We start from the raw sequence: 13,574 nt of genomic DNA, 5'->3' as shown, positions 1-13,574 counted from the left end.
ACACTTTACAAAAAAGCATTGAAGAAGTAAAAATGTATGTTGTTCATGTATAAAAAATAAAAACAAAACTGATGTGTTGAGAGGAAAAATATGATTAATGTAACAGCTATCTGACAAGTAATGGAATCAGTGCATTATTTCCTGCATGACAAGAATTATTGTTTGTTAGATGGAACCCTTTGTTAAAATTTTGTGTAGATTTTTTCAGCATTTATGACATATTCATTATCAAGGATCTAGCAAAATTTAGCTCATAGGGTTAAAAAAGTTTCCGATTTGTTTTATTTTTTCCAAGAGTTTCTTCTTATAAATTAATTTAACAAAATTTTTCCCTTCGTGACATTGAAACTTTGGAGGAAATTTACTTATGATCCTGCACTTTGCCACAAATGTAAACCGAGATGTGAGTAAAATAATTTTGTCCTATCTTTAAATAGTTGAATAAAAGTCAAACACTATTTAAATAACATACCAAAATGAGGCTCAAGTCAAAATGTATGCACACAAAAATTTCTATTTTCGTCTCCATTTTACGTTAAATCCACAAGATTAGCTGCATTCTGCATCATGCGTTTTATACTTGATGACAAGTATTTTAATTAGAAAATTCTTCAAGAATTTGAGAACTTTGCATCTTAAGTGAAATAAAAAAAAAAAAACACGACAACAACAAGGACGACGAGTTGGTGATATATGCGTAAAGTTTCAAAAATTACTCTGATGTCTTCCACCATCAGTGGCGTCAGTGGGTATAAAGCTTAAGAGTATCGCATTTGGGCTGGTTTTATTTGGTTTATTTATTTGAATGTGAGTTAATTAAAAGTGGTTGCAAGGCAAGGATACTCAAGCATTCAATTAGCTGAGCAATTTATAGTTTTCTTTTGAATATATTTTTTTTTGTTGAAAAAAAAACTTTGAACTTAAACTGGATGAATGTATTTTTAGATAGTGTTACACGAACTTGAAACTTGATGTATGTTGATGTTGAATTCAGAAAGGGAATTTTTTATATTTGCCATCGTTTTTTTTATCTTTTTTAAGTAGAATCTTATACTTTGTATTAAAATTGGAACTAAACAAAGTAGAAAAAGCGAAATTAAAATACGTTAATATCAAAATTTAACAGGAAATTGCACTTCTAAAATTTTAACCTTGGAACCAGATACAGAAATATAGAGAGTTAAGAAGTGTATGAATTATATTGTGCATTTAAATTATTTATATATATTTTTTTTTGTTTTAGAAATTTGTTTCTTTCAAATTAATTAACTTTATTGGTTTAGGATTCATTGTCTATATGTACAAAAAAATTACTAAGAACTCTTAAATGATCAGAAAATGGGTATCCTTATCAGCATTAGAAGTTTTGTTTTTTACTTCTTGAAGTTTTTCTATAAAAAAAAAAGTTACGCATACACCCCAGTGAACCACTTTCAATTATAAATTTGCGTAATAAATTGCATAACTGATATTTTTTTTTATCAAAGACAATTATTTGAACAACTGATGAAAGCAGATAGAAAGTCCAATTTCATCATATTTAAATATTTATAAGAACAGATTTTTGTTTAATATTGTTTTATATATTGAACTCCTGGTCAATTTCAAGACTGTAAAAATACGATTACATTAAATTTCTCAAAGTTATATTTTATATCTCCAATATTGGTACATGTACATTTGAATTACATTTTGACAAGAAGAAAAATTATAAACAGGACTTTCTTTCATTTTATTGTTCCTTGAAGTTTAAAGTATAAAAATACAAAATGGCATACCCCCGGTTGGCACTATATTAATAGACCTTATTAAAATAAAATTGATGTGATTCCTTGTGTAAAAAGTTGTACGCTAAATTTTCTCGTGCTGGGTTTTGAATGTTTACAATTTTGACATTTCTGTGGCAATATCTTTGAACTTTTCTAGTAAAATTGTTTTGAAAAATTAATTATGTTCAGAGTTATTAATATTACGTGTTATTTTTACGATTGCGTATGGTTTCTACTGATTTTTGTCAAAAATTTCACATAGTAGGGTAGGTACAATTTATTAGTTTTAATAACTAGATTAAGCTTTGTTCCGTATTCTATTGGAAGTTTTATTAACTAGGCCAAAATGGGTCTTGAATGTGGTGAGTCTGACTTCGATAACTTCACATTCTATATGACTAAAAATGCACGACTGGGTCGCGCGTACTTGCTCTTGCAGTTCAAAACACTTTTACTTATAGATTTAAGAGCTGCCTCTATATGAATTTTAAAGAAATTTTGTTGATGTTGGGGAAGAGTCGACATTTGGGGCAAAATTTTGCTAAATGAAAAAAAAAAATTTTATATGACTTTTTTGAGAAAAACTAAAAATATAGTTTTATTGAAATTACTAGTTTAATCAAAATCGTGAGAGCCGTTTTCAAGATATTTGGTTTAACTTGAAAAATTTGTGTGGGAGGTACACTTTCTAAGTGAAACATACAAAAAAAATTCTATAAAAATCATCTGTACCTAATTTGAAGAAAATCCGTCCACGCTTTAAGGCTGTGGAAATGTGTACAGATGGACGAACAGACGCACGGACGGTATTGCGAGACCGACTTTTCGGAATTCTCCATCATCGTAAAGTTGATTTTGATTAAAACCTCAAATTTTTTTTCGACACGAAACCAATACTTTCCCTATAGAGCAAGTTAAAATGGCTCTAAAGATTTTGATTGCAAAAAAAAACATGTATTTTTGAAATATGTACCTAAATATATGAAATGAAATACTTTTTGGACAGTTATTGGCGGTACTTGGCATTGAAACTCTTTTTGATAGGTGACTTTTCGTAAACGACACAACCGATTTCAGTGAAAATTTGTGTAGAAAACCGTTTCAATAACTCTTATGTTAAAATTAGGAGATTTTTATAAAGGAAAAGTTAAATATTTTTTATGACAATTTTTTGAAAACAGACCCATGAATTTTAATGAAACTTTGTTTAAATGTGTCGAATAGTACACTGAGGGAAAAGCCACCCTACAACAACTTAAAATCAATGAAAACTTCTTTGATTTAACTACTATTCGGAATGATTTTGCGTTGAAGATGAACTTTTTAAAATCAACGTGGAAAAAACGTTAATTTTTGATGGTTTCGTATCTTAACGTCACATAAATCAAAGTAGTTTATCTTTGAAACAAAGACGTTTCAACTTCAATTTATTTTTTCCCTCAGTGTATTGGAGTACCAAATTTTGGCTGAAAAATTTTTAAATAAAAAAAAAAAACAATCTAATTCAAATTTGATTTTCTTAAGATTTTTCGCTCCATAAGAAATTAAATTTTGAATGGTACTATGCTTGGGATTCAAAACCATTTATAAAAAATGCTTTTCTAACCTTAAACCAAATAACGAAGAAAAAAATAACAAAAATAATAAAAAAAATTATTAAAATTATTTTTATTTTAAGTGGAGCGATTGAATATAATTCAATTTTATAAAGCGTTTCGACCAAATATTATATTATTTTGAATTTTAAAAAAGCTTTAATGGAATGCAACTTTTATTTAACATAAGAGCAAGTATGTGCAACCCATCTGTTGAGCATTTTATTTCTTTATGCGTTTGCTTTTCAGAATTTGTGAGCCAATAAAATATTTAGGAACCAATTCAATCAATTATTCAATTTTGTTTTTAGTGGGATTATAAAATTCCTACTAATATAATAAATTTAATTAATTTTGGAACGAATTACTTTGAGTTTTAATTCAGTTAAATTTTAAACAATATATTTTATATTTTGTAGTATATAATTTTACTCGCCAGCGACCAAAATAACCTCAAAACATGACTTTCAAAAAATAATTTAGCTCTGTATGGAGAGCAGGAGAGGTGTAAACACGGTTATGATGATAAATATCCTTAAAAAAAAAAATATTTATTTAGTGTGTTTAAAGTTTTCTTTGTAGTAGCATAATTCCATACAAAAAATTGAAAATTTTTCAAAATGTTTTTTTTTTTTTTTTTAATTCCTCAAAAGTCACAAATCAATGGCACTAAAATTTATTATCATTAACTTGTTCCACAAAAGTAATTATAACATCTAAATTATTATACGCCTTAAATTGGTAGAACACTCATCATGTTAAAATTACCGTGAACGATAAGGTTTTCTACTTTCCGGAGTAAATTAAGTTTTCAATTCAATTCGACAAACCGATATCTTTAGGTAAATAACCCTCATTGGAACTTGAATTTCCCTAAGAGCTAATAATACACTCGGTGTCATTCAATTGAAGCCCCAATATTGTTCTTCTTTAGTAATTTTTTGTCCTTTTTGTAAACTAAAATGTCTGAATGTTGCCAAGTTTTATAGGAGAGATATCTCTTATTTTACAAGGTACTAAAAATATTGAAACAAATAATAAAAAAGAAAAGAAAAGCATGCCCTAATCGATTGACACTGTCCATCCCAGAATGGACCTTCATCAAAGTTTTCCCCTTAACGTCTTTATTTGCCTCATTCTATTTAAGATTCTGTTGAAAAGAAGGATTCAATGTTTTCTTTACGAAAAAGTAGGTTGGGAATGTTATTTGCTGGCAAAGATCAAACTATCCGAAACGTATAAGAACCAAAATATTCCCACACACAATAGTAGAGATAATAACACCTGTGGTGGAAGACACCTGATATTCGGATTCTGCCATGTAAAAGGAAATGAAATTTGATTGGTTATTTTCGAGTATTTTTTTTGGTGTAATCAAAGAGTAAGTCTGTTAAAGATGAAATCCCCGTGGGATCATAAACATACAAAACTTTATGGTGGTAACTTTTATAAGCTTATCGTTTGTTGGGGTTGATTTTTGTCTTTTTATTTGGAATTTTTTTTTCTGATATTGATTCAATGTTAGAATTATTGTATTTCTTAATAAGTTTAATGAACTCTTTTGGAAGGGAAAAAAAAGTTAACAGAAATTTAAGATTTAAGCTGTCCAGGTTTAAAAACTTAAAATGTCTCTCATGCATTTTCTTTTCTCCGTAAAATGTTAAATACAAATATGAAAAAGCCATTTAATACTACCTCAAGGCTTGAAATTAATTTTTGTTAAAACACTTTTCAGTGGACCAAGGAACTTGCATCAAACATGGATGCAACAATTTAATTTTTTTAAGAATTGAATTATAAAAACTGCCCCATGCAACAGATAAATAATTCTGAAAAACCTCCTCAAACCATGTTTATTTTTATATTTAAGGTTAATTATGTTAAGATAAATCGAATTATGTATTTAAACACAAAAAAAAAAGTAAAAAAAAACATTTATTTTTAATCTTAATCAATGTGATTTTCATCGTCCATTTTCGTCGTCTGATTGGAAGATTCATGGACGATAGTAAAATTGGTATTGACATTAATAATGATGGCTTTTATGTCAGATGTCATCGTGGCTAATGTTTTATTTCTCTCATAGTGATGATGTCCTTCGTTTCGTTTTATGTATTTTGTTCACATCCCAGTCCATTTCCATTGGGATGAGTAATAAAATTCTAGCCCCAGCCATCATATGACCCATATGGTGTACCTCACATAATGTACAAATGGGATTAAGGCTGGCTGGATATTGCTTGTTAAATAACATATCAAGTCATTGATGGTTTTCTTTTTGTTTTTGCCTTTTTTAGATTTAAGATGGTTTTCCTGTTGCTTTTTTTTTTATTGATTCTTGTCATGTTTTCAAGTACCAAAGTTACAAATTATTGATTTTGTGAAATTTGGTGTGGATGGACTACAGAAATTTAAAATAAATTTCAAATGTTTGAAAGGTACTCTTGGTTAATTTAAAATAACTAATAAATTTAAACATAATTAATGATAGTAATACCTACGTTGTGAAGAATACGATATCGTACAAAGAAGTATTCTTTTGTCAAGTTTTTATAGTAAGGTAGCCAGAGGTAATGGGCAGGGCCGGATTTGGGGCGGGGCAGCCCTGGCTACAGCCCCGGGCCCCCAAAAAATAGGGGCCCTAGAAAATCAAAAAAAAAAAAAAAAAAAAACAAAGAACCTGCATCATTAGCTGCATTCCTTTGGGAACATTTATCAACTGCTTAGTTCTTAAAACTACTTTGAACTACTTTTGCACTTCAAAATAATGAGTTTCGCTTAGGAACAACGGTTGGGTTCATCAGTGGGATGAAATTTTTGTAATACGCAAAATTTTAGTTAACAGTCCACGAATAAAAACAACTTTTCTTTACAATATTGTAATTTTCAATAATTCGAAATATGTAAGATATCCAGTCAAAATTTTGTAATTAATCTCTCCTGGCTAAGAATAAGGTAAATCATATAATATCCAAAGTTTTCAAGTGCATACATTTTATTTTATTTAAACTAAAAAGAAACACATATAGGAATGAAGAGAATAGTATTTTTTTATTACTACGTTATTTCTAAGCCGCTGATAGACTTTTTCTTGCAACAAGTTTATTACTGAGTCGATACAATTTAAATTTGAAGAGTTAAATATTACGAAATACCTTGTCTCCTTGGATATAAATATATTTCGATTGAGACTCTGTGAAATAAATAAGCAATTGAATTTGCCCAAAGTACCTAACCCTAAAAAGCATCCCAGCACAATTCCACATTTTAAGAAATTCCATGTTTAAGTAAAATTATTGGTAAAATGGAATTGAAGGTAAAAAAAACAGGGCTGGTATACAAAACCACGTTTGAGTCACAAAATCATACCATTTTATGGTATTTATCTTCTTTTCCCTACAAGTTTAAAACTATCAAAAATAATCTTAATTTTATTTTGGAAATAAGTTAGCTAGAGGGGGGGGGGGCACTTTTTTGCAGCGCCGGGGTCCCCGCAGCTTTAAATCCGGCCCTGGTAATGGGAAGCTTTGACGGGAAGAAACCTGTTACAAATAAAATAAAAAAGCAAAGAGCTGGAATATTTTCTCAGGTTCCTATCTAAGATACCAATCTTAAAGAAATGAATCTCCAGGAACACAAGAACTAGTGTTTTTTTTAACATTTTTGAATTGAATTTGAAGTTAAAAACTACTATATTAATGAAAATGTTGATCTTTTTGAAATTATTTTTCAAGCTTTTGTAAATTAATTTGAAAATCAAATTAAAATAATTTCTAAAAACTCTTTCAATTGGTTCAAAAAGATATTTTTTTTTTTTTTAATTTTAAAAATAATTTCTACTTTTTAAATTAAATAAAAATTGTTAAATTGAACACACAAAGCTTTTTAAATTCCAAAAAGGTATGTAGTACCTAAGGCATGTTGTAAGGCATATCATTAGAAAGGTCTTGGGGAGAAAGGCACGAATCGTGAAGTCTGGCAGCATTTTGGTGTGACCAACATGGGTAAAATTCGACCCAAAGGTGTGACAAAAATGAAAGAAGTCAAGTCATCTAAAGAATGTTGTAAGGTATATCAAAAGAAAGCCCTTAAACTGTTTGACAATAATCGTTAAGTCTGGCAGCATTTGCCATTTTGGTGTGATCAACATAGGTAAAATTCGACCCAAAGGTGTACAAAAATTAAAAAAGTCAACCTGGTTGCGTAATTTTATAAGTTTAATTCCTAACCGAAAGTAATTTGCATAATATTTTTTTTTGATGCCATTTGTCAGATAATATTCCCAAAAGTGTCAACGCAAAAAGTCAGACAAATTTCTTTGACAAACACCCTCTGGCAGACAACTTTAAGTGACGAAATTTCGAAATTTTCAAAAAAAAAATCAAGTTTTTGTTTTTTGTTTAAGAAAACCAGTCATGTAAAAAATGTTGTAACGCATATCAAAAGAAAGGTCTTAAGAACATAAAATTTTGAAAAAATTAGTTAAAATTAAAAAAAAAAATATTTGTTCAAAATTTTTACTTTAAAAACGGATTTTTCATAAACTATTTCATAAAATAGCTTTATTTAAAAATAGGTTAAAAGACAATATCTTTGGCTTTATAAAATGGTATAACACGTTATTGTAGGTATAACCGTTGATATTAAATATTATTTTTGTCCAAGTCAAGTTTTTCGAAAATTGCCCCTCCTGTCTAAAAGGGGGGAATAGACCCCCTCCTCCAATATGAGTTTTTTCTTCTCTTGGACCAATCTACACGCTCTAGCGTTTTGGCATATTTCTCATGAATCACACTGTATTATGAATAAAAATATATTTTGTCATATTTTTTTTCATGCCGTATTTAACCAATGTTGGTCACACGAAAATGCTGCCAGACCAACTTATTCTTTTCTAACTACTCAACTCCTTTCTATTTATGCGCCTTAATATATTCTTTAGATGACTTAACTTAAAAAACGGAATTTTCTCGAAAATTTCGAATTTTGACATTTAAAGCCGTCTACCGGGGTGTTTGTCAAAGAATTTTCGACAGAACTTTTGCGCACATACTTTTGGGAGTATTATGTAACAAATGACATCAAAAAATAAATTGAACAAAGTGCTTTCGGTTAATGATTAAATTTACGCTTAGGGTCGAATTTAACCCATGTTGGTCACACTTAAAGGCTGCCAGACATCAAGATCTTTCTTTTGATATGCGTTACAACATTTTTTATATGAATGGTTTTCTTAAACAAGAAACAAAAACAGGATTTTTTTTCGAAAATTTCGAAATTTCGACATTTAAAGCGTTTGTCAAAGAAATTTGGGTTGACTTCTTGCGCTGACACTTTTGTTAATATTATCTGACAAATGGCATCAAAAATATTATGCAAATTATACATAAATAGAACAATAAAATTGTTTATAAAAAAAAATTTTTCAAAACACAAAATGAAGCTTAAAACGGTCTCCGAACTCTAAAAAACGATGAAAAAATGTTGTACTTTGAGATTCAGCCCATAAAATCTACACCCAATTAGGTGCTAGAGCATAATACAAAAATATTAAAAAAAAAACAAGTACTCATTTGTTTAGTACTGTAAAAAAATCTGAAATTGACCGAAAAATGTCTGAGTAAAAAATCGTTGATATGTATCTGAAAACATTTAAAAACGGTTTTTTGACTATAACTTGAAATTTTGAGGGTCTAAGAAAAATTTCAAGTGCCGAAATATCATGTAGGTACTCAGTAATACCTACAACCTCTGCTAGGTCATTTCCAAAGTAATTGACATGATTTTTATTTTGTAACACAGTGCTATTTATCATTCTCCTCACCGCCACCGCACAGTGGTGCATTTGGTGCTTTATCGCTTCAAAAATCATTTACACTTCCATTTCTTGACGAAAATTCATGAAATTTAGGACACTGAAGCATATAGAGCAGAGAAGTACGAAAAATCTTCCAACTTTTTTTTTCAAAATTGTGGTTCCAAAATGTCGGACAGAACTGTAGCTTCAAAGTTCTCCTGGGAAAGCAGAGTAGGTATAGTTACAATAAATAAAACAGACAGAAATGTAAAGTCTTAATTAATCAAACGAAACCGATAACTACAATTCGCCAAAAAGACTAATGTTAACGTTTATTGATTATGATAATAATTAGCTAATGTAATGTAATGTGTGTAAGTGAAAACTGTTTATTAGCTAATCAATTAAGAATAGGTTCTCCAGTACTTGAGGTGCCTTCAATTTGTTATGAAGTGTTGTTAATTTCTTCAGTAAACTTGTAATGGCTGACGTGAATTGTTCTCTACGTTTATTATTTATCGTCCTTATAGCCCAGACTTCGGTTCTTAGTTTAGATAATAAATCCTTATCGGAGGTGGCACTTTATATAATTCGAGAACATCTAAGCAATTTGACATCAACTATTGTATTAGCTGAACATAGTAAAACGCCCGAAACAGCAGACACAAATACTCTTCTAATGAACTTTATTCTTCAAAACCTTCAAGGAAAAACTGCTGTTGAATTTTATTTGAATGGCTACTCTAGTCAACCTTTGGAGTACTATGTGTTTATTGTGGACTCTCAGGAGGCCTTCAAGTAAAAACAATTTTGAAGCTTTATAGAATTCAGTGGTTTTATTCTGTTTTTTTTTTTTTTTTTTAGGGATCTTTTCAAATTATTTGAGGACACTCCCTACGAGCGTCATTTTCGTTTCTTGATTATATTAACAAGCCAAAAATCAGACTTTCACAAAGCCATGGAAGAAATTTTTTTAATTTGCTATAACTTTGACGTCATCGATGCAAATATCTTATCAGCTCACCCAACAGACGGTGTACATTTGTTCACTTACTATTTGTTTTCGGAACAATTCTGTCGTCGTTGTAAACCAATACTTATGTACAGTTTCAATGAAGGCTTTGAAAAGCTTGAAAATATTTTTCCAACGAAGCTTACAAATTTTCACGGATGTCCATTTAGAGTGGCGGCTCGTCGTTATCCTCCATTTTTCATTTTTGTTGGAAACACAAGTCATCCGGAACCGGTAGAAGATTGGGAAAATATTTCTGGTATTGAAGGAACTTTGTTGAAATTTCTAGCCCAGACATTGAACTTTACGATTGATTTGCAACCGTTTCGAAATAAACGTAGCTATGTTAAGGAAAACCAATCTTATGGATTTTTACAAAGGGTAATTTTGTAACTTAAAATAACTCAATATATATATACATATGTATTTGCAGTTGGAAAAAGGCGAAATAGATATTGCTATTGGTGGCTTTGTTGATGCAACTAATGAAAGATGGCTTTTTTCTCCAACTTACTCATATCATACTTCTTCGGTTTCATTTGCGGTTCGAGGCAAACATATGGCTAATTCACTGGCACGTCTTGCCCAACCATTTTCCACTCAAGTTTGGATTCTCTTTGCGAGTTTTCCTGTCCTCACCATAATCTTTCTGACTGTCTTGAAAATGATCAAAAGAGAAGTTCATCAATTTGTCTTTGGAGAACAAGATCAAAATCCAGTGACAAACTTTTTAGCAGTTTTCCTAGGTTATTCAATTCGTCGAACACCACGTCGCAATTTCGCCCGGTACATTTTCTTGCATTTCCTTCTACTCAGTCTTGTCTTGCGAAATGCCTATCAAGGATCTTTGTATGACGCTTTACGTATGGATAAATTTGCTCGAACTCCATCAGGATATAAAAATCTCATTAAATGGAATTACACACTTTTACTGCCTCCAGCGGCCTCACTGTTTTTTTATTTAGATTTTCCTGCTGAACGAATTATTGAAGTTAAAAATATTCTTGGGTACAATGCAAGGCTTAAAATGTTGGAAGGATTAGAAGGCAGATTTGCAACAGTCGGTATGGTAGAAGCCTTACTTTATTATGTACAAACAAATTTGAGAAACGGTACTGAGATCTTAGTTGTACCCGAAAAAATTAACAATAATCAGCTTATTATGCTTTTGCCAAAACATTCAATTTATTTGTCGATTATTAATAGAAAGATTAAGAGGTTAGTTGCTATGGGATTAATGGCTAAATTGGGTGGTGAGTTTTCAAGATGGGATCCATTAGTGAGAAATTATATGGAACATGAACTAGACAAAATTGCGCTGCGAAATAAACGATTATACGCTTTGTATGTTATTTGTGGTATTTTGCTAGGAATTTCGATGGTGGTATTTTGTTTAGAAATGCTTTCAGTTTACGACAGAAGATTGCAAATAATATTTCGTTGAGCTGTTTGTGTAATTACCTAAGTTTAAAGAATTAAAGAAATTTATTATTTAATTCAAAAGTAATGTTTTTTCTTAAAAAATGTCGTCAAATTTTATTCCAATCAACAAAATTTCTAAGAATGTCTTGGAGTACAATAATTGTAATAATCATTTTTAACAAAAAAACAAAACCGACTTCCATGACCAAACTAGGTCTTATGGTTTTTCTCATAGTTTCTATGGCAATAACTAGACGAAATTGTCAGTCAGTAAAAATATGGCAGAAGAAAGGTTGGCCGATTCCAATAAAACAAAATTTTAAAATGCGTTTTTCTCGAAATGAGTTGGAATGGACTTGCGCCGTTTTTCCCCTAGAACCTTCAATTATTATTTAAACATATTTCAATTAAATTGAAACAATTTACTTAATTGAAAGCTAACCTATCTCCTGATGTCATTTATTAGAAATTATTTATAGATGAACACTTTCTAATTTAATTAAAAACACACTCAATCATCAGTATTATATAAGTTGATTAATTAATTTCAAGAAATTATTTGTAGTGTTTCGAAAAGTTCTGTATATACAAAACCTTTCTTAGTTTACTGCTTGCCAACAATGGTTAATGTGAGAAGAATTATTTGATTATATTTTATTTCTTGGCGATTGGCAAGAACAAAAACATACTACTCTTGATTTATTTGAACTTATATTATAAATTACTCGAAAATTTGTTAAAAATGCTACATCAACTTTAGTTGTTGTATAAAAAAGTACTGATCCAGAACTAAGAAATAAAAATTTAGATCTTTTGGAAAACTTTTTACAAAATACAAAAGAAGATATTGCAATTTCTTCACAAATTCATACCGAAAACATACAACCATACAATTATATTTCTATTGTAGATTCAATTGATGCTCTTCGGTAGGTAATAAGTTGTTCTGAAATTCTAAGCTGAACATAAATTATTATGTTATTTTATAACCGATATTTACTAGTGATATATACACATGTGAGGTTAGGTTTAAGGACAAATTTAGGATTCGTTAAACATTTCATTGCGATGATTGAGATTGCGAAAAAAGTGGGTCCAGGAATTCTATCTGTCTGCAATTTAATTTTAGTAAATTTAGCTCAAAATTTGAGCTAGCTCAAATTTTAAGCTAGCTCACTTTCGAGCTAGGTACCATAGCTCAGCTCATTTGAGCTGAGCTGAAAGTGAGCTGAGCTGAAAGTGAGCTGAAAGTGAGCTAATAGTGAGCTGAAAGTGAGCTGAGCTGAAAGTGAGCGCCCCCAACTTCCAACGCCTATATCTCGTAATTTTGAAGAAAAGGAAAAATTTTGATGCCAAAAGGTAGCGGGGACTCTAACCTACATTTGGGTACAACTCCCATCCGTAAAGGTCCACGCGTTCTCAAACCGGGAGAACTTAAAAGTAAAAAAAAAAAATAGGCACGATTCTGAAAAAATAGGCATGATGTGGCGGATTAACATGGAAGATGGTTTTTTTTTTAAATCTGACAATGTGCAAAGCGTAGGCTAATCACAAAAGCTATCATTTGGCATTACTCCCAAAAATTGCTCTAAAGCGGTTTAGCTTCCAAGTGCGTTTAAAAATTCGGGGATTTTTCGAAAAAAAATTTACCATAACTTTCAAACGCGATTTTGTCGGAATTTTGAAAAAAGTCGAAAAACCGGATTATACCGGATTTTTTTTTAATGATAAAAAAAGAAATATTTTACTAAAAAAAATAGAAATATATTTACTAATAAAAAAACCAAAAGAAAAGATCACGAAAAATTATCTGTTTCATTTATAAAAATATCCATGTGTTAAAATAATTCCATTAATAACTAGAACCAAACATCTTAAGCTATGGTGTTTTATAAAAGTTTAAAATATCTTCATATTTCATTACACTTTCCAAATAAAAATCAAAATACTTTCCTCTCACCCATCACAGCTCAACTCAG

The 13,574-nt window shown here is 30.0% G+C and overlaps 1 protein-coding gene across 1 annotated transcript; it reads left to right on the top strand.

Moving 5' to 3' along the window:
- Positions 1 to 8,741: 8,741 nt before the first annotated feature.
- Positions 8,742 to 11,617, top strand: LOC129909509 (uncharacterized). The gene is made up of 3 exons (XM_055986584.1): positions 8,742 to 9,959; positions 10,026 to 10,554; positions 10,607 to 11,617. The coding sequence occupies exons 1-3, from the start codon at positions 9,643 to 9,645 to the stop codon at positions 11,615 to 11,617; spliced, it is 1,857 nt and encodes a 618-aa protein (XP_055842559.1). The 5' UTR covers positions 8,742 to 9,642.
- Positions 11,618 to 13,574: the final 1,957 nt, after the last annotated feature.

The sequence above is a fragment of the Episyrphus balteatus genome, chromosome 2 (genome assembly GCF_945859705.1).
Source record: "Episyrphus balteatus chromosome 2, idEpiBalt1.1, whole genome shotgun sequence".
Classification (NCBI taxonomy): Eukaryota; Metazoa; Arthropoda; class Insecta; order Diptera; family Syrphidae; genus Episyrphus; species Episyrphus balteatus.
This window is presented reverse-complemented; position numbering and strand designations above follow the sequence as displayed.

Bases quoted from the DNA above. Each gene is read 5' to 3' on its own strand.
- LOC129909509 (XM_055986584.1), top strand. From the start codon at position 9,643: ATGGCTGACGTGAATTGTTCTCTACGTTTATTATTTATCGTCCTTATA. The intron at 9,960-10,025 runs GTAAAAACAATT...TTTTTTTTTTAG, and splicing joins GACTCTCAGGAGGCCTTCAA to GGATCTTTTCAAATTATTTG. The intron at 10,555-10,606 runs GTAATTTTGTAA...ATGTATTTGCAG, and splicing joins CTTATGGATTTTTACAAAGG to TTGGAAAAAGGCGAAATAGA.